The sequence below is a fragment of the Nerophis ophidion genome, linkage group LG01 (genome assembly GCF_033978795.1).
Source record: "Nerophis ophidion isolate RoL-2023_Sa linkage group LG01, RoL_Noph_v1.0, whole genome shotgun sequence".
Classification (NCBI taxonomy): Eukaryota; Metazoa; Chordata; class Actinopteri; order Syngnathiformes; family Syngnathidae; genus Nerophis; species Nerophis ophidion.
Genome location: NC_084611.1, coordinates 2,156,955 through 2,177,144, shown reverse-complemented (window position 1 = coordinate 2,177,144; position 20,190 = coordinate 2,156,955). Strand labels below are relative to the sequence as shown.

The window sequence follows — 20,190 nt, the reverse complement described above, 5'->3', positions numbered from 1 at the left end:
ATATATATATTTCTTCTTTTTTTTTTTAAAGTACTTAATATGACATCAGTGACACTCCCGCCAGGAGAGCTTGCATGACTCTCATTGAGCTGCTCTCCACACCCAACAACCCGCCACACTTCACCTGCTCGTCTGGCATCACGTGCACACAAATCATGGAGCTGCAACAACGCATTAAGGCTGACTGTTGCAAAAATCGGGACATTTTGGAGCATCCATCATCAAGCAAGTCTTCCCTCCACCACAACGGGAAGCCAACAAGCAAATTCTACAGTCCGTGAACATTGCTCCAAAGTGCTGATTTTGTACTGATTTATTGTGAAACATTAGTAAACATTGACATGTGCAAAGGCAGTAATATTTGATGGAACAGAGTGGCAGCGAAGGAAGGACTTCCCCGTTTATCCCCCTTCTTACCAAAAAGGATAAAGCTGCCGGGTGAACAGCTGATTTATATTATACTTCTGGCGCTGATGTGAGACAACCATGTGACTCACGTTCCATATGCTGAACAAATAAACTACAGTACGAAGGCTATTGTAGCCATAAAAAGTGAGCTTTCTACAGCTGGGGGCCCAAAGTGTGGCACAGGGGCTACCTGTGGTCCGTGACTCCTTTGTCATTGGCCCTTGGCACGTTACAGAAACAATGTGCACAAAAAATTGGGAAAACAACAAGAGACACACACATTATATATATATATATATATATATATATATATATATATATATATATATATATATATATATATATATATTTATATATATATATATATATTTATATATATGTGTATATATATTAGGGGTGGGCAAATTAATGCATTAATTACGAGTTAACTCATCAATTTATTAACGCCGACAATTATTTTATCGCACATTTGCGTATGTTGTTTACATGCTTTTATTTTGTTAACGCCTTTTCTTAACAAGATGGCGTGGAGGGGCTCTTGGTAAAGATGGAACATTTGGCAAAAATAGCGGACAATTCTGCAAATGTCCTGGCTGGCTTACAGCGTGGTCACTCCGGGATCACTTACGACCGCCAGACAATTCTGGATGTGGATAGATCGGGCCGTTTTGGACTGAATGAGGCGTGCTTGCTAGAGCGGCTAGCTAGCATGGGAATACTTTGCCGGCTACATCCAGCGGCCTGTGAAGCAGCGGAGTATATGTGTTGTCTGTCTATTTATGAATAATGCAGACCAGGAGTGTTGGCTGACTTCTTAACGTTTGCTTTCAGAGCGTGCATATCACAACATACAAGATGCCGTCATGGCGACACAACCTATACATGCTCCTCACTCCTGTTGCATGCTGGGTAGGGTAGTTCTTTTTTTCCCTGGCTCATAACATCACAATATAGTACCATGTATATGATGCCTTCAGTTCATCAAAGCACCAAGCAAACAATCGGAAAATTCCCATCATATCAATTCTTAGATATGGTCATAATTATTTGAAGTGCACTACGCAGAATAAACACAACATTATTAATATTGCTACTATGGATAATTTGATAAAAAATTCCCTAAAACAGCCCACTACCTATAATATAGGTTTTTTAAACATAAGATCCCTGATAAAAAAAAAATTCTGCTGTTACCTCAGAAATTGCCTGTTCAGATGTTATGATTGTGGCTCAGAGATTTGTATGTAGATTATATTTATTTTCCATAACAAACAGGATAACTTAAATACCCTGGCAGTGGCAATAAGCTTAAATGTTTGTATTTACATTTTTGGAGTTGATTTTCATCAAAAATGCTATTTAACTGCTACTGTTTAACAAGGACTGATTTAAATTGTGTTTGCACAACAAATGTTTTGGCGCTTTTGTTCATGTGGGAGAATATTCCAATAAAGGTGCACTACACACTACTCTAAATTCATTATTGGGCTTTGTTTATACAATGCGGTTAATCGCAATTAATCGGACAAATAGTGCGATTAACTTCGATTAAAATGTTTAATTGTTGCCCAGCCCTAATATATATATACATATTTATGTGTGTGTGTGTGTGTGTGTATATATATGATAAATAAATAAATATATATATATATATATATATATATATATATAAAAAACATAGTAGGGGTGGATCTTCAGTAGAAGCATTTAAGTCTCACCTTAAAACCCATTTGTATACTCTAGCCTTTAAATAGACTCCCTTTTTAGACCAGTTGATCTGCCGTTTCTTTTCTTTTTCTTCTATGTCCCACTCTCCCTTGTGGAGGGGGTCCGGTCCGATCCGGTGGCCATGTACTGCTTGCCTGTGTATCGGCTGGGGACATCTCTGCGCTGCCGATCCCCCTCCGCTTGGGATGGTTTCCTGCTGGCTCCGCTGTGAACGGGACTCCCGCTGCTGTGTTGGATCCGCTTGGACTGGACTCTCGCGACTGTGTTGGATCCATTATGGATTGAACTTTCACAGTATCATGTTAGACCCGCTCGACATCCATTGCTTTCCTCCTCTCCAAGGTTCTCATAGTCATCATTGTCACCGACGTCCCACTGGGTGTGAGTTTTCCTTGCCCTTATGTGGGCCTACCGAGGATGTCGTGGTGGTTTGTGCAGCCCTTTGAGACACTAGTGATTTAGGGCTATATAAGTAAACATTGATTGATTGATTGATCTTGCTTTGATTTTTGGCTGAGAGCATTAAGGAGTCTCATTCTGCCGCATGAACCTAAGGAACTAAGATGACATGTCCAGTTCTCGGCCAGTCCCGTATTGATCAACAAAGTATAGTCTTTGTTCAACGATCATCATCCTTCATCCTTCATCCTTCTGGCTCGGAGAAGGAGGCAGGTGTAGAGACACACAAGAGCTGGCTAAGGGTCTGTGAGCTCACACTAGTCAAATGTGCCTTGATGTGGAAGCCACTCACTCGTGTGTGTGTGTGTGTGTGTGTGTGTGTGTGTGTCTTACTTGGCTTCAGAGCTCATGATGCAGGCGTCAGACGGGCATGTGCATGAGCGGCTGTCATCGTGGTTCATGCCCAGGTTGTGACCCAGCTCATGGGCCACAATGGAGGCGAAGGCAGCGACGTTGTTGTGGGTGAACTGGGGAGACACACACACACACACACACACACAGCTGTTGGGACAAGGGGACATGTCAACCCTTCAAAGTAAAACTCGGTCTGACGTACCGCGTTGATGCCGCCGCCGTGACTTCTGGAACACACGGTGGAGACAAACGCCATCCCCGCGGTCACCCCAAAACTCTTCTTCCTGCGTCATCATCATCAGTCTGGTTAGTCAATGATGCCGATAACTGATATTCAATTGCAGTAAAAGGTATCTAAAGGCCTACTGAAAGCCACTACTAGCCACCACACAGTCTGATAGTTTATATATCAATGATGAAATATTAACTTTGCAACACATGACAATATGGCCGTTTTAGTTTACTAAATTGCAATTTTAAATTTCGTGCAAAGTATCCTGTTGAAAACGTCACGGAATGATGACACGTGTGATGACGCGTGCGGGCGACGTCACAAATTGTAGCGGACATTTTGTTCCAGCCCGATCCCAGCTATAAGTCGTCTGCTTTAATCGCATAATTCCACAGTATTCTGGACATCTGTGTTGCTGAATCTTTTGCAATATCAATCCAATCCAATCCACTTTATTTATATAGCACATTTAAACAACAATAATGTTTCCAAAGTGCTGCACAGCCATGTTAAAAACAATATTATGCTCCACCAATGACTGAATAAAAACAAAAAATAAATATAAAACCAATATAAAAACAAATATGATTAAAACTATTTTAAAGGGGAAAATCAATTAAAACAGTAAAATAGAAATCAAAGTGTATAAAAAACACAGAAGACCACACAACTCACGTAGTGTTAAAAGCCAAAGAATAAAAGTGGCTCTGAAAACACTCCACTGTGGGAGCAGTTTGAAGATGGAGGGGCAGAGTGTTCCAGAGCTTAGGGCCGACCACAGAGAAGGTCCTGTCTCCCCTGGTCTTAAGTCTGGTCTTGGGCACCACGGGCTGGAACTGGCTCTCGGACCTCAGAGCGCGCGTGTAAATTCAGATGAGGTCTGAGATATACTGAGGTGCCAGTCCATGTAAAGTTTTACAAACTAACAGCAATGTTTTAAAATTAATTCTAAAATGATGTTCAATTAATAATGGAGACGTCAAAGAAGAAAGATGTAGGTGGGAAGCGGTGTATTGCAGCTGCCTTTAGCAACACAAACACAGCCAGTTTCCTTGTTTACATTCCCGAAGGTGAAGTTTTACTATGGAACAGAGCAGTCAAGCGAACATGGTTCCCTGCCACATGTCAACCGGCAGGTTTCAGTGAGAAAATTGTGGTAATAAGTCGGCTCGTACCGTAGACATCAGCGGAGCGTATGTCGTTCCTCCTGCAGCTGTCAAAGAGGCAGTTGCGGACTCTCTTGCCTCCTCCGACCGGCCGCGGGATGCTTCCACCGGGGAGGAGGGGGAAAAAAGCTCAGCCCGGCCCAACCAGCTGCCTTCGCTTCGCCTAGTCGAGAAACATGGCTTCCCTCAGAGATACTGGCGGTCACCACACCCGTGGCCACAACCCTCCGACTTTCAGATATGACTATGTAATCTCACTAAAACACTAGTAACACATTAAGCAGATAAGGGATTTTTCAGAATTATCCTAGTAAATATGTCTAATAACATCTGAATCGCTCCCACTGCCCTGTCTTTTTTTTTTTCTAGTCCTTTACTCTCACTATCCTCATCCACAAATCTTTCATCCTGGCTCAAATTAATGTGGAAATTGTCGCTTTCTCGGTCCGAATCGCTCTCGCTGCTGGTGGCCATGATTGTAAACAATGTTCAGATGTGAGGAGCTCCACAACCCGCGATGTCACGCGCACATCGTCTGCTACTTCCACTACAAGCAAGGCTTTTTTATTAGCGACCAAAAGTTGCGAACTTTATCGTGGATGTTCTCTACTAAATCCTTTCTGCAAAAATATGGCAATATCGCAAAATGATCAAATATGACCCATAGAATGGACCTGCTATCCCCGTTTAAATAAGAACATCTCATTTCAGTAGGCCTTTAAACATCAATAGTGTATGTTAGCAAAGTCTTTAAGTTGTTTTGAACATTATTTTTGAAGGGAACGCGGGACCAGTAGAGACATAGTGATTTATGTGGTGCTAATGTTGTGTTTAGCATCCAACATCTTTACATGTGTCTAATGTTGTGTTTAGCATCCAACATCTTTACGTGTGTCTAATGTTGTGTTTCATTTAGCATCAAACACCTTTATTACGTGTGTCTAATGTTGTGTTTCATTTAGCATCAAATACCTTTATTACATGTGTCTAATGTTGTGTTTCATTTAGCATCAAACACCTTTATTATGTGTGTCTAATGTTGTGTTTCATTTAGCATCAAACACCATAATTACAAGTGTCTAATGTTGTGTTTCATTTAGCATCAAACACCATAATTACGTGTGTCTAATGTGTTTCATTTAGCATCAAACACCTTTATTACATGTGTCTAATGTTGTGTTTCATTTAGCATCAAACACCTTTATTATAATGTTGTGTTTCATTTAGCATCAAACACCTTTATTATAATGTTGTGTTTCATTTAGCATCAAACACCTTTATTATAATGTTGTGTTTCATTTAGCATCAAACACCTTTGTTATAATGTGTTTAATTTAGCATCAAACACCTTTATTACGTGTGTCTACTGTTGTGTTTCATTTAGCATCAAACACCTTTGTTATAATGTGTTTAATTTAGCATCAAACACCTTTATTACGTGTGTCTACTGTTGTGTTTCATTTAGCATCAAACACCTTTGTTATAATGTTGTGTTTCATTTAGCATCAAACACCTTTATTACGTGTGTCTAATGTGTTTCATTTAGCATCAAACACCTTTATTATAATGTTGTGTTTCATTTAGCATCAAACACCTTTATTATAATGTTGTGTTTCATTTAGCATCAAACACCTTTGTTACATGTGTCTAATGTTGTGTTTCATTTAGCATCAAACACCTTCATTACGTGTGTCTAATGTTGTGTTTCATTTAGCATCAAACACCTTTATTATAATGTTGTGTTTCATTTAGCATCAAACACCATAATTACGTGTGTTTAATGTTGTGTTTCATTTAGCATCAAACACCTTAATTACGTGTGTCTAATGTTGTGTACTTTATGGATTTAATACATGGTAAAGTTTCCTGAAACATTGCCAGCATTTCAATAAAAACAATAAACTCAATTGACAGAACATGAAACTGGTGGTGCTCCACTAATGAGCCCACACTGAGTGTTGCGGACGGAGGCTTGTCGAGCGACTGCTTGGCTGCAGTTGCAAAAACACACAAAACGGGACCAAGCCGGAAAAAGAAGAACAAAAACGGAATACTTCATTGTATGTCAAAATGGCAAATATGGGCGCCGGTGGCTCGTCTGTCCTCGGCCCCACCACTTGGACATGTCCTCACCACTGACTTGAAGTGTGTGTGTGTGTGTTGGTGCGTGGTGCACACACTCACAGGATGAGCTGTGCTGAGTCATGGCGGCGGCGAGGCAGCAGTTCCTTCTCTCTCCACTGGGTGAAGCGGCTCAGTACTTCGCCGGCTCCTCCCTCTGTGCTGATGAGGTTCTGCATGGTCCAGATCTCCAGACCCACCAGGACCACCCTGATGTTCAGCTGCACGTAGATCTGAACATACGTGCACACATGACATATGCAGACACGTACGTGTGTGTGTGTGTGTGTGTGTGTGTGTCTTACACTGTCAATGTAGCTGGCCAGATCTACCATCTCCTCCCTCACTGCGCTCTCATTCCTGTTCATGGCGTTGTACTGACAGGAGGAACATTCATCACGCCTCCTCTCTTACACTCGGGTGCGTGTGTGTGTGTGTGTGTGTGTGTGTCTCACCCTTTCATTGTCAACAACAAGCAGTAGTTCCACATAGTGTGTCCGATGGAGAACAGCTCGCTTCACCTGCAGACAACACACACACACATTACCACATGTATAACGTGTGTGTGTGTGTGTGTTTGTGGGGACAAAAAGTTGTATCACGTCGTGGGGGCCTCATTCTGTTATGAAGACTAAATCTTGATCCTCATTATGTTAACCTAAAAAACAAATATATGCATGCTAGTAAAACACACGTTTTTTTCGTCGGTGAGTGTGTGTGTGTGTGTGTGTGTGTGTGTGTGTGGAGACGAAACCTTGTATCACGTAGTGGGGGCCCAATTCTGTTATGAGGACTAAATCCTGGACCTCATAATGTAAACTCTCTAAAACAGGGGTCGGGAACCTTTTTGGCTGTGAGAGCCAAGAATCAAAATATTTTAAAATGTATTTCCGTAAGAGCCATGTAATTATTTTTTTTCCAACACTGAACACAACTGAACGTGTGCATTTTTAAGTAAGACCAACATTTCTAGAGTATAACTGCTCTCTTATTATTTGTAACAACATTGTTATTCTGATGCTAACTGTGGAGGGGGCGTGGCCTGCGGGCCTGCAGCGAAGCAGGGTGTGCCAGGACCGGCCTCGAAATCAGCGACAGGTGCGTAAATGGCCCACCTGGGCCTTGTTATCTAATCACCTGTCGCTCTGTTATAAGCAACAGCCGGGAGGAGAGACGGGGTTGGGGCTGGAGCTGGAGCCAGAGTGCGAAAGAGAGAAAAAGACAATTGCTGGAAAGCAACGGAGAGACTTATTGAAAAATAAAAAATATTGCAACCCTGAAACAGGCTCTCGTGTCGGTGCTTACTGGTCTGAAGAACCCCCGGGAGGGCAAACCCTAAACTGATCAATAATAAATAAATCACTTCTTACCCTTAATGCAACTTCTTGAACAAGTGCGGTAGAAAAAAGGATGGATGGATTCAAATGCATGAGCATGTTTTATATTTTGCACGTTATTTTTAACACTTTGATTACAAGTGGAATTATTCATTACTTATCGTGTTGAGCAATGTCAGCTCAGATTTATCAGAGAGCCAGATGCAGTCATCAAAAGAGCCACATCTGGCTCGCGAGACATAGGTTCCCTACCCCTGCTCTAAAATGATTAAAACAACTATTAGTTGCATGCCAGTAAAATACAAATTTTTTGGGTGAGTGAGTGAGTGAGTGTGTGAGTGAGTGAGTGAGTGTGTTCTTGTGTTTCTAGCCTTCTTGAGACATCTAGAAGGAAAAGTATCCTCCATATGAGGAGGTGTGAACAAGTAATAACATACAACATTGCATCGAATAGATTGGGAGTCGGCAACCAGCAGCTCTAGAGCCGCACTAGTCGCTCTCTGGAGCTTTTTCAAAAATGTGTGAAAAATGGAAAAAGGGGAAAAAAATACAAAAAATATATATTTTTTGCTTTAATATAGTTTCTGTAGGATGACAAACATGACACAAACCTCCCTAATTGTTATAAAACACACTGTTTACATTAAACATGCTTCACTGACTCCAGTATTTGGTGAGCGCCGTTTTGTCCTACTCATTTTGGCGGTCCTTGAACTCACCGTAGTTTGTTTACATCAGGGTTTTTGATTGATTGATTGATACTTTTATTAGTAGATTGCACAGTACAGTACATATTCCCTACAATTGACCACTAAATGGTAACACCCCAATAAGGTTTTCAACTTGTTTAAGTCGGGGTCCACGTTAATCAATTCATGGTAACAAAGATGTCCAAAGTGCGGCCCGGGGGTCATTTGTGGCCCACAGGAAATTTTTTAACGGCCCCACGGCACATTTTTAAAAATAAGACTCAAAAAATACAAAACATAAAAAGTGGTATAAAAGAGCAAAGACGTGAAATGTAACAAGAAAATGTTGCAATGTTGACTCTAATGACACAAAGATGCCATGCAGGCTGTTTCTTTCTTAAAAAATAATAATGAATCAAAATCAATGTCATTATGAATTATTGACCTATTCAAGGCTCCAATTACGTCACATTGAATATTGCACTTTGAGATATTTTTGGGGTTAAATGCTGCATATTTTGTGTTTGCCATAAGTTTATGTTTTAAAACAAAAAATCAAAAAACATAAACATTAAAACGTAAAATTGACGAATAAATCTAAAGTTGATCTTGAGATTATTGTGTTAAAAGTAAACAAAAAAATGATGATTTATTTTTTAACACTTTAATGAATAGGACCGTTTTGAATCCCCAATAATTTTAGTGTGATTTTTTTTTAAGTGCCATTGCTCAAAAAATAATAATGAATTAAAATCAATGTTGTTATAACTTATTGACCTTTTTAAATATACACTTATCTAAAATATTCCACTTAAAAAATTTTACTGGGTGAAAATATTGCATATTTTGTGTTTTTTCTATAAAAAAAAATGGTTTTCTTTGACAAAGAGCATACAACTTAATTTTTTTAAATGTTATATTGACAGAAAGTCCTAATGTTGATCTAGAGATTTAATCCTATAATAACAATAATACTGAAAAATGACACATTTTGTATATTTTTTGTACCAAAACCCTTTGTTGTCCCCGGAATCAAGCCTGAGTGGGGGCCTAAATGTATATTTTTATACATACTGTATATAGTATTGGTTTTTAAAATAAAAAATATCAAAATGGCCCCAGCTTGCTTTGATTTTTTAGTGAGCGGCCCTCAGTGGAAAAAGTTTGGACACCCCTGGTTTCTCCGACTTTCTAAGACGTGTTTCATGCCACTTCTTTTTCTGTCACATTTTGTCCACCAAACTTTTAACGTTGTGCATGAATGCACAGAGGTGAGTTTTGTTGATGTTATTGACTTGTGTAGAGTGTTAATCAGACACATTTGGTCACTGCAGGATAATCGATGCTAACATGCTATTTTGGCTAGCTATGTGTACATATTGCATCATTATGCCTCATTTGTTGGTATATTTGAGGTTATTTAGTTTTCTTTAAGTCCTCTTAATTCAATGTATATATCTCATGACACACTATCTGTATGTAAAATGGCTTTTAAGTTTTTTGCGGCTCCAGACAGATTTGTTTTTGTATTTTTGGTCCAATATGGCTCTTTCAACATTTTAGGTTGCCGACCCCTGGTATAGACAATGTCTCATTTGTGGTGACATCTACCAAAAAGAAGGGATTTTTCACATTGACTGTGTGTCGCTTTTAAAAGTGCTCCCCCTCTGGTCGACCTATGAAATAACAAGTGTGTGTGTAAGAAAATGAAATGCGCCCCTTTGGCCAACGAACTCAAATAAATATGTATATAGAGACATACTGCAATAACTTGAAGTAAATAATGAAGATTAAAAACCAATTACAAACAAAACAAAAAAACTACAAAGGCTTACCTTTTTTATATTAGCATAATATGTATATATTATTCATGTTTTATGTATCTCGAAAGAGTGGTCCTAAAGAGGGAGGGAAGGTAAGAAATAGAAGAAAGTGTGTGTGACCTCACCCTGCTGTGCTGCTGGATCTCCTGCGGTTTGAACTGAGCGCGCTCGGTGTTGTTGTGGGCGGGGTCTCCATGCCGCGTCCCACATCCTAGTGGCTGTGATGTCACGTCCTGTAGGCGGTACAGCAGGTGCTGCCCGGGGGCGGAGTCTAGCGGCTCGATGGCGTAGCTGTGGTTGTCCAGATGCATCACACCTCTGCAAAAGTATTTTCATCAAATGTCCGTTATCGATTCCAATAGTTTTGTAAGTCATTATTCATTATAATCCCCTTAAATTACACTTTTGAATTTGGATTAACCGTGATTAATCCCAGTCAATGACCTAACAGAAGACCCCAATATATTGACACAAATGCAATTTCATCGTCGCAATGTCATACACAAACATTTTTTTTTATGTTTTACTTGAATGCGCACAAAAAATTATAACTTTTATTACATAAAGTCCTGTGGGGGTTTTATTTTGAAGGGGAATTATTTATGCGCATGCATTGACCTGATCACCGACCTTATATTAACCCTTTCAGGTAACCCCTCCATGTTCAGGTAAAGGAGCTCAAAATAAGTTGTTAAAAATGAATTAGAAAAAATACAAATAAACAGTGTGATTGATCTGCCACTGTACATGATTAATGTGATACTTTTTTGTGATTAATCACGCTTTAACTCGTTATTTTTGACGGCCATGATTTCATTTAATGTGTGTGTTACACATTCTAATACTGTATTTCCTTTAAAGTGTGAGTGTGTAACACATTCTAATACCCGGCTCTGCTTGGTTCTTCTTACACCGCCCCGCACATACGTACCAAGAACATAAGACGAGGACTGCTGAAGGGCCAAAGTTCACTCATTCATATTGTATTTGTATTGTGGTCAAAATGTTACTCTCCGAATAAGTTTATTTTGTGATCGATGCTGTATTACTGCCTTTCTCAAATATATGTGTATAATTCTCATCCTCCTCTTTTATTTTGTGATCGATGCTGTATTACTGCCTTTCCCACTATCTATCTATCTATCTATCTATATATATATATATATATATATATATATATATATATATATATATATACATACACACACACACACACACACACACACACACACATATATATATATATATATATACACACACACACACACATATATATATGTATATATATACATATATATGTATATATACATATATATATATATATATATATATATATATACGTATATATATACACACATATATACGTATATATATATATATATATACACATATATATATATACACACATATATATATACACATATATATATATATATATATATATATATATATATATATATACATATATACTAGATATGCGCGGATAGGCAATTATATCATCCGCATCACCAAAATCGTCATCCACCCGCCGCCCACCCGAACCAACTTTTTATCGGGACCGTACCCGCCCGCCAACCGCCCGCTGAATTACATCAGAGGTTGACCACCTTTACCACTCACAGGGCTATTTAAAAGTGTTTCACAGAGAAATGTAGTCAATTGGAGCCGCTAACGTTCTCGCGACTATTCAATAACGTTCATCCTGGTGACAAGAATGTGGGCGTGCTGTGAAACCATTGCCTTTGACACCTTCAACAACATGTACGAGCCGATTGTTGGTCCAGCAACATGTAGTGTGCAACTTCCGCAGTCACACGAATGAGATCGAAAGGCATACTGGGTGATACAGAGTACACTGATGGTTGTGATATAAACAACTTTAACACTTCACTAATACGCGCCACGCTATGAAGACACACAATACAAGATTGACAAACACATTTCGGGAGAACATCCACACAGTAACACAACATAAACGCAACACAACTAATACCCATAACAAACAAAACGTGCATTAACAGATCGATTAAAAAAAAAAGTAGCGAGCAACGAGCTGATTGTAGATAAATGGAGCGGAGTAAAAGTAGCGTTTCTTCTCTATAAATATACTCAAGTGAAAGTATGTTGCATAAAAACTACTCTTAGAAGTACAATTTATCCCAAAAGTTACTCAAGTAGATGTAACGGAGTAAATGTAGTGCGTTACTACCTACCTCTGTGTATATATATATATATATATATATATATATATATATATATATATAATTATCCTCCTCCTCTTTTAGGTTTCTCTGGACATTTCTTTATTGAATTACCTGAGGCCGTTGCAGATGCTCATGGCGACGGAAGAGCCCTCCATGTCCTCAATGAAGCCCCGATAGTGACAGTGCTTCTACACACACACACACACACACACACACACACACACACACACACACACACACACACACACACACACACACACACACACACACACACACACACACACACACACACACACACACACACACACACACACACACACACCATCAGCATGAACTACCGTGTATAAGCAGCAGCCGCTACATTGTAGAAGAAATCAATATTTTCCATATATATTATAAGCCGCACATACTGTATATATGCTGTGAAATGTTTATTTATACATACTTTAATTGTGGTGTCTGTAAGACGGCAGATCAAACAAAACAGTGGTCGTGTCATGGAGCCACTAGCAGTGGAAGCTAGCTCTCCAATCAGCTAAACAGACTCAATAACTCCACCGTAACGATTTACTGAATTTATGAAACTTAAAACAATACAAAAAGAATGCCGTTGCAAGTTATTAATATTAACAAAGACACTCATAAACATGTTAGCATATTAGCTAATGCTAAGGACGCCAACTTCACTACATTACGATAGCACGTATAAAATATGCATGAAAACACTCCTACATGGGATGGTTTAGTAAGGAAGTATTGTTTTAGTTATATTGTAAAACTTACAAATGTTGCTCGGTTTGATGAATGAAGAATCCATACGAGTAGAAGGCTACAGAAGACGGAACGGAAATTCTACTTCCAGTTCATAGCTCAGTCCAAACCGAAAGGCGAGGCAGCGCCTGCAGTCAGCGAACTCGCCCAAAAGATGGCGCCATAGCGCAAATAATAACCCAACTTTCCAGTGTGTTCGCTGTTTTTTTTTTTTTACCTATTTACACTATAGCCGTCAGCACAGAAAAATACATAAATTATCCGCACCGTTTTGAAAGCTGCAGGGTTCAAAGTGTAGGAAAAAAAGGAGCGGCGTATCGTCCAGAATTTAGGGTATCTTTGCTGGGTGTGTGTGTGTGTTACCTTGACAACAGGTGCAGACGTGAGCAGCGACCCGTCGTGGGCGTACGTGAAGACAGTGAAGTCGTCAGGAAGCAGCAGCCTGATAACAACAACAACATGATGATACACAGCGCCACCTTTGTGTATATTGCACATGGAAATGTCACAGGGAGCATCTTTCATGGAAGTATTATTGTAGCGAACCTGCAGATATGCATCTCGGTCTGTGCGTCTGTAATCCAATTCATGTGTCTGTGCACTAATTTGTGTGTGTGTGTGTGAGTAATTAGATTCGCGTGTGTGTGTTTTAAGGTGTGTGTCCGTATTTTAGATTGTGTGTACTATAAAAAAATGTGTCCATAGTAAGATCTGTGTCTGTAAAAAAAATTATACGTTTGTGTATTTAGATGTGTGTGAAGCAGGAACCCTCATCTGTGTCCTAACGTGAGTATCTTAATATGTGTGTGAAATCAGATCTGTGTGCCTGCTTAAAAGGTGTGTGTCTGTATTTCAATCTGTGTGTAATAAAAGTGTGTGAATGTGTATTCAGATTTGTGTGAAGTAGGAACCTTAATTACCCTACATTTCCTTCCTCTATACTCACCACTAGTTGGCGCCTTGCACCCACTCATGTTATTCTGTGTCATAATTTGTGTGTGTAAGTGTATTCAGATTTGTGTAAAGTCCTAATTGCACGGACGCACAAATCTTGCCGGCAGAAGTGTCACAAAAGTCACGTGTAAAAAGACAGCCAATCAGGGTTCACACAAATCTAAATACACGCACACAAAGACCGAAATATAGACAGTTTTTGTTTTTTTACGCACACAAAAATTTAAATACAGGCACACAAATTAATACACGCAAACACCAATCCGATTACACACAAGCAGACTGAGATACAGACACAAATTAGTACACAGACACCTGTATCGGATTACAGACGCACACATTCACATACACATTTGAAAATAGTGTTGTTAGTATATTAATTCCATAGTTTTTGAAAAAGGGGTATTTGACCTCGGCCATTTTGTTCATGTTTTTACACACACACACACACACACACACACACACACACACACACACACACACACACACACACACACACACACACACACACACACACACACACACACACACACACACACACACACACACACACACACACACACACAAATTAATACACGCAAACACCAATCCGATTACACACGAACAGACTGAGATACAAACACAAATTAGTACACAGACACCTGTATCGGATTACAGACGCACACATTTGAAAATAGTGTTGTTAGTATATTAATTCCATAGTTTTTGAAAAAGGGGTATTTGACCTCGGCCATTTTGTTCATGTTTTTCCACACACACACATTGAAATACAGGAACACAAATTAATACACGCAAACACCAATCCGATTACACACAAACAGACTGAGATGCAGACACAAATTAGTACACAGACACCTGTATCGGATTACAGACGCACACATTCACAAATAGTGTTGTTAGAATATTAGTTCCATAGTTTTTGAAAAAGGGTTATTTGACCTCGGCCATTTTGTTCATGTTATTACACACACACACATTGAGATACTGACACACAAATTAGTACAAAAACACCTGTATCGGATTACAGACGCACAGATTCAAATACGCATTTGCAAATAGTTTTGCTACAATAATAGTTGCGTAAGTATTGAAAGCGGGGTATTAGACGCCAGCCATCTTGTTCATGTTTATGGAGAGGAAGAAGAAAGAGATGTGGAGGTCACTAGGGAAGTGTGTCTTATCGGCCTGCGGCGGGGACAGGCAGATAGCGGCGTGCGGCGTGCGCTGCGTGCGGCGCTATCAGCGTGCAGGATGTCAACATCATACCAAAGAGATAGCAAGAGTTTGGAAGGGAAACATGCATCCACGTTTAGAGTGGAAGCCGACCAGGAAGCGATGACTACTTACTGGTTCCTCTCCAGATGGACGACACGCTCGCGGCCCGCCACGCTGATCACGTACGACGCCTGCGGCGGGAAGTGAGTTAGGTAGGAGGAGAGACAAGGTCACGTGTGGCGTTTGCCTCATTCAGCGCTTCCTGACGCATGCAGACCACATGACTCCCACTTCCTGCGAGCGCCTCGGCGTCAGGAGCACCTGAGCATTACGTGCACCTGTGATTTTCAACTATTGTGCCGTGAGATATTTCCTGGTGTGCCGTGGGAAATTCCGCAACTTCACCTAATTTATCCCAAAAATATTTTTTGCAAATTAATCATTAAAATCTGCCATTAATGTGCCGTTGCTTAGTGTCTGTGCTGTGTAAAACTGGGCAGGGTAACCACGTCATACTCCATGTCAGCAGGTGGCAGCAGGTAGTTTATTGCTTTTTAAAAGTCGGAATGTGTCGGGTGAGACGAGGACGGTTTGTTGTGATCCCGGTATGCAGAGCACAACATGCAGGTAAAAAGGTATGTAATGTTTAAAAATAAAAGAAGGAGCTGAGCCGGAAGGCAAAGCTCTCAATTTACCGGTCGATCTACGTTCCCATCCTCACCTATGGTCATGAGCTTTGGGTCATGACCGAAAAGATAAGATCACGGGTACAAGCGGCCCAAATGAGTTTCCTCTCCCTTAGAGATAGGGTGAGAAGCTCCGCCATCCGGGAGGAACTCAAAGTAAAGCCGCTGCTCCTCCACATGGAGAGGAGCCAGATGAGGTGGTTCGGGCATCTGGTCAGGATGCCACCCAAACGCCTCCCTAGGGAGGTGTTTAGGGCACGTCCAACCGGTAGGAGGCCACGGGGAAGACCCAGGACACGTTGGCCTGGGAACGCCTCGGGATCCCCCGTGAAGAGCTAGACGAAGTGGCTGGGGAGAGGGAAGTCTGGGCTTCCCTGCTTAGGCTGTTGCCCCCGCGACCCGACCTCGGATAAGCGGAAGATGATGGATGGATGGATGTTTAAACCCAAAATGAACGAAAGGGAAAGGAAAAGGCTATGCAAAACGTAAGTCAAACGGAACTGGCTACAAAGTAAACAGACAGAATGCTGGACGACAGCAAAAACTTACGGCGTCCACAAAGTACACCCGTATGGGACGTGACAATCAACAATGTCCACACAAAGAAGGGTAGCAACAACGTAAATAGCCTCGCTCGGAATAGCGCGCAAAGGAAGACACGAAGCTGCTCCAGGAAAACACCGACCAAAACAAGAAGTAAAGCACTACACACAGGAAGACACCAACACACTCAAAATAAGGCACGACGACCTGGTGGAGTTACATTTTGTAACGTTTTCTGCTGGTGGTGTGCCTCTGGATTTTTTTCTGAAAAAAAAAAGTGCCTTGCCTGAAAAAAGGTTGAAAAGCACTGACGTGTACACACACGCATTCCTTTCTGACAGGAGAGAGGACGTCGACAGGAAGTTGGAGTCATGCGTTCACGTAAAGTGGGTGCTTCAGAGGCCGGAGGTCACCAGGGAGCAACAACAATCTTAATCACGGCACCTGATTGGGCGGTGTACCGTCGGCGTCCCTCCTCGGGCGGCCTCCGATTGGCCGAGGGACGGTCAGCTGGTAGGAGGACAAATGCTGAGTCTGCCGGGAGCCTGAAACAGGAAGCAGAACCGATAACCATCACGGACGTAAACGTGTCCACAGTGGTCGCCGCCGGCAACCGTGGTGACCTCCCGCCAGGACCACGACACCACGTGCTGAGCGGGCGTGTTTCAGTCAGGTGAGGCCACGCCCCTTTTGCTGGAGGCGCTACATTTCAAAGAAGTGTGTTTGTCTTGGATTCTGTTAAAGGCCTACTGAAAGCCACTACTAGCCACCACGCAGTCTGATAGTTTATATATCAATGATGAAATATTAACACTGCAACACATGCCAATACGGCCAGGTTAGTTTACTAAATTGCAATTTTAAATTTCGCCCCGAAGTATCCTGCTGAAACGTCGCGGTATGATGACACGTGCGCGTGATGTCACGCATTATAGAGGACATTTTGTTCCAGCACTGTTCCCCGCTATAAATTGTCTGTTTTCATCGCATAATTACACAGTATTATGGACATCTGTGTTGCTGAATCTTTTGCAATTTGTTCAATGAATAATGGAGACGTCAAAGAAGAAAGCTGTAGGTGGGAAGAGGCATATTGCGGCCGCCTTTAGCAACACAAACACAGCCGGTGTTTCCTTGTTTACATTCCCGAAAGATGACGGTGAAGGTTTACTATGGAACAGAGCGGTCAAGCGAACAAGGTTGGATTGGACCACACACACAAAGGGGCGGTATGGCGTAGTGGGTAGAGCGGCCGTGCCAGAAAGCTGAGGGTTGCAGGTTCGCTTCTCATCTATGGACATCAAAGTCGCTGCCGTTGTGTCCTTGGGCAGGACACTTCCCCCTTTGCCCCCGGTGCCGCTCACACTGGTGAATGAATGACAGGTGGTGGTCGGAGGGGCCGTAGGCGCAAACTGGCAGCCACGCTTCCGTCAGTCTACCCCAGGGCAGCTGTGGCTACTGATGTAGCTTACCACCACCAGGTGTGAATGAATGATGGGTTCCCACTTCTCTGTGAGCGCTTTGAGTATATAACAATAGAAAAGCGCGATATAAATCTAATCCATTATTATTATTATTATTATTATTATAAGTACAGTGTATTATGTAGCGATCATTTCGAAATATCCTGTTTCGAAGAGGGTCCCTTGCGAAGGGCAGAGACGGGCATCACCACCAGCTGTCGGCTGGTCCTGAAGAAAGGTGCGGGGCCGACCTTCAGGTTGTACAGGTACAACCATATAATCTCACTAAACACGAGTAACACAATAAGCAGATAAGGGATTTTTCCGAATTATCCTAGTAAATTTGTCTAATAACATCTGAATCGCTCCCACTGTATGGTCTTTTTTTCTAGACCTTCACTCTCACTTTCCTCATCCACGAATCTTTCATCCTCGCTCAAATTAAAGAGGAAATCGTCGCTTTCACGGTCCGAATCGCTCTCGCTGCTGGTGGCCATGATTGTAAACAATGTTCAGATGTGAGGAGCTCCACAACCCGTGACGTCACGCGCACATCGTCTGCTACTTCCGGTACAGGCAAGGCTTTTTTATCAGCACCAGAAGTTGCTAACTTTATCGTGGATGTTCTCTACTAAATCCTTTCAGCAAAAATATGGCAAAATGATGAAGTATGACACATAGAATGGAGCTGCTACCCCCGTTTAAATAAGAAAATCGCATTTCAGTAGGCCTTTAAGCCAGAGAAACAAATAATCCTAAAGCTCTTGAATGTGAGCAGTGGCTGGGTTAAGACTCTCAGGTCCAGCCGAGTGGACCCTGGCGTGGGTTGGGCCCCACTGGGGCAGGTGCATGACTCCAGACCGGCAGGGGGCGCCATGTCGACAGCGTAACGTACAAAGTTGTTGGTGCTTCTAAAGGAACATTCGTACTGTAAAGTTAACTAGTCGAACATTCTAGAAGCAGTCTTAGTAAAGCCTCCCCTTACCTCGGCAATGGCCGCTTCCGGTCATCAAAAGCAGCAAACAGCAGACTTCAAACAGCTTCGCTCTTCCCCGCACCGCCATTGTCTTCCTCGTCTGTCTTCTTGGTGGAGGCTCGGCTGGGACCCCGAGCAGAGCTTCATGCTCCCCCGCCACGACCGCGCCTCTGCCTCGGCAGGAACATCCCAGGCCGAGCTGACGGCTCCGTCGCGGGTGTATCGAGCTGGTGCTCGCCTGTCAACGTCCGAACCCCACCAAAAATCGCTCAGGACTGACTTGACCCCCGAAAAGAGCCACCGACACACGACGCCTTTGACGTTCGGGCGGTTTTCCGAAATGAGCCGAAGCACGTACGTCCGGATTGGCGCCTTCGAAATAAAAGCTGCTTTCCGTTAGGACGTGTGTGAAACGAGTTTTACCATTTTGGATAAACATCTTTAAATGTTAAACGACATTTGGAATCAACACCTTTCGAATCCTGCACTTAAATAAAAGTCACAAAGTGGCTTACAGTAAGACTCAATGTATGTGGACGCAAGTATTTTAACTCTATTCCACAATTAAAACATGCTTCAGTCACACCTTGTGAACATGTAAAAATGCCGTGATACTTGATACTAACACTTTGTAATTCGTGTTTATCTTTTTTTGGTAGTAAACGAAGAGGTATTTTATTTTGAAATCCACTTGAGTAGACCAGAAGTTGCCTCTGTCACGTGACGAACTAATCTTGGTTTGGGACACAGTTGGTGACCAAGCAAATGCTCCTTAAATGATAGAAAACTTTATTCAAACACAGTAGTTAGTGACTCTGAATAAGCAAACATTTAATTACTTTTAAATTCAACTAATCAGTCAAGTAACTAAATCACTTTCTAAAGGAGTACTCAGTAATCAGATTCTTTTTCAAGGTAACTGCTCGATACTAACACTTTGAAATACGTGTTTTTACAAACGTGATCTTTTTGTGGTAGTAAACGAAGGGGTATTTTATTTTGAAATCCACTTGAGTAGACCAGAAGTTGCTTCTCTCACGTGACAAACTAATCTTGGTTTG

The 20,190-nt window shown here is 41.5% G+C and overlaps 1 protein-coding gene across 2 annotated transcripts in view; it reads right to left on the bottom strand.

Annotated features, from left to right (window-relative positions):
• adam9 (ADAM metallopeptidase domain 9) overlaps positions 1 to 19,494 on the bottom strand; it is a 49,938-nt gene extending 30,444 nt beyond the window's left edge. For both annotated transcript variants that reach the window (XM_061893605.1, XM_061893606.1), the window contains exons 1-11: positions 19,139 to 19,494; positions 17,135 to 17,235; positions 15,594 to 15,652; positions 13,656 to 13,734; positions 12,633 to 12,709; positions 10,443 to 10,635; positions 6,924 to 6,989; positions 6,774 to 6,845; positions 6,532 to 6,701; positions 3,152 to 3,233; positions 2,929 to 3,062 (exon numbers count right to left, since the gene is read on the bottom strand). In XM_061893605.1, coding sequence (XP_061749589.1) covers positions 2,929 to 3,062; positions 3,152 to 3,233; positions 6,532 to 6,701; positions 6,774 to 6,845; positions 6,924 to 6,989; positions 10,443 to 10,635; positions 12,633 to 12,709; positions 13,656 to 13,734; positions 15,594 to 15,652; positions 17,135 to 17,235; positions 19,139 to 19,217 — 1,112 coding nt within the window. In that variant the 5' untranslated portion in view covers positions 19,218 to 19,494. The remainder of the gene's footprint in view (positions 1 to 2,928; positions 3,063 to 3,151; positions 3,234 to 6,531; positions 6,702 to 6,773; positions 6,846 to 6,923; positions 6,990 to 10,442; positions 10,636 to 12,632; positions 12,710 to 13,655; positions 13,735 to 15,593; positions 15,653 to 17,134; positions 17,236 to 19,138) is intronic.
• Between the last annotated feature and the right edge of the window lie 696 nt (positions 19,495 to 20,190).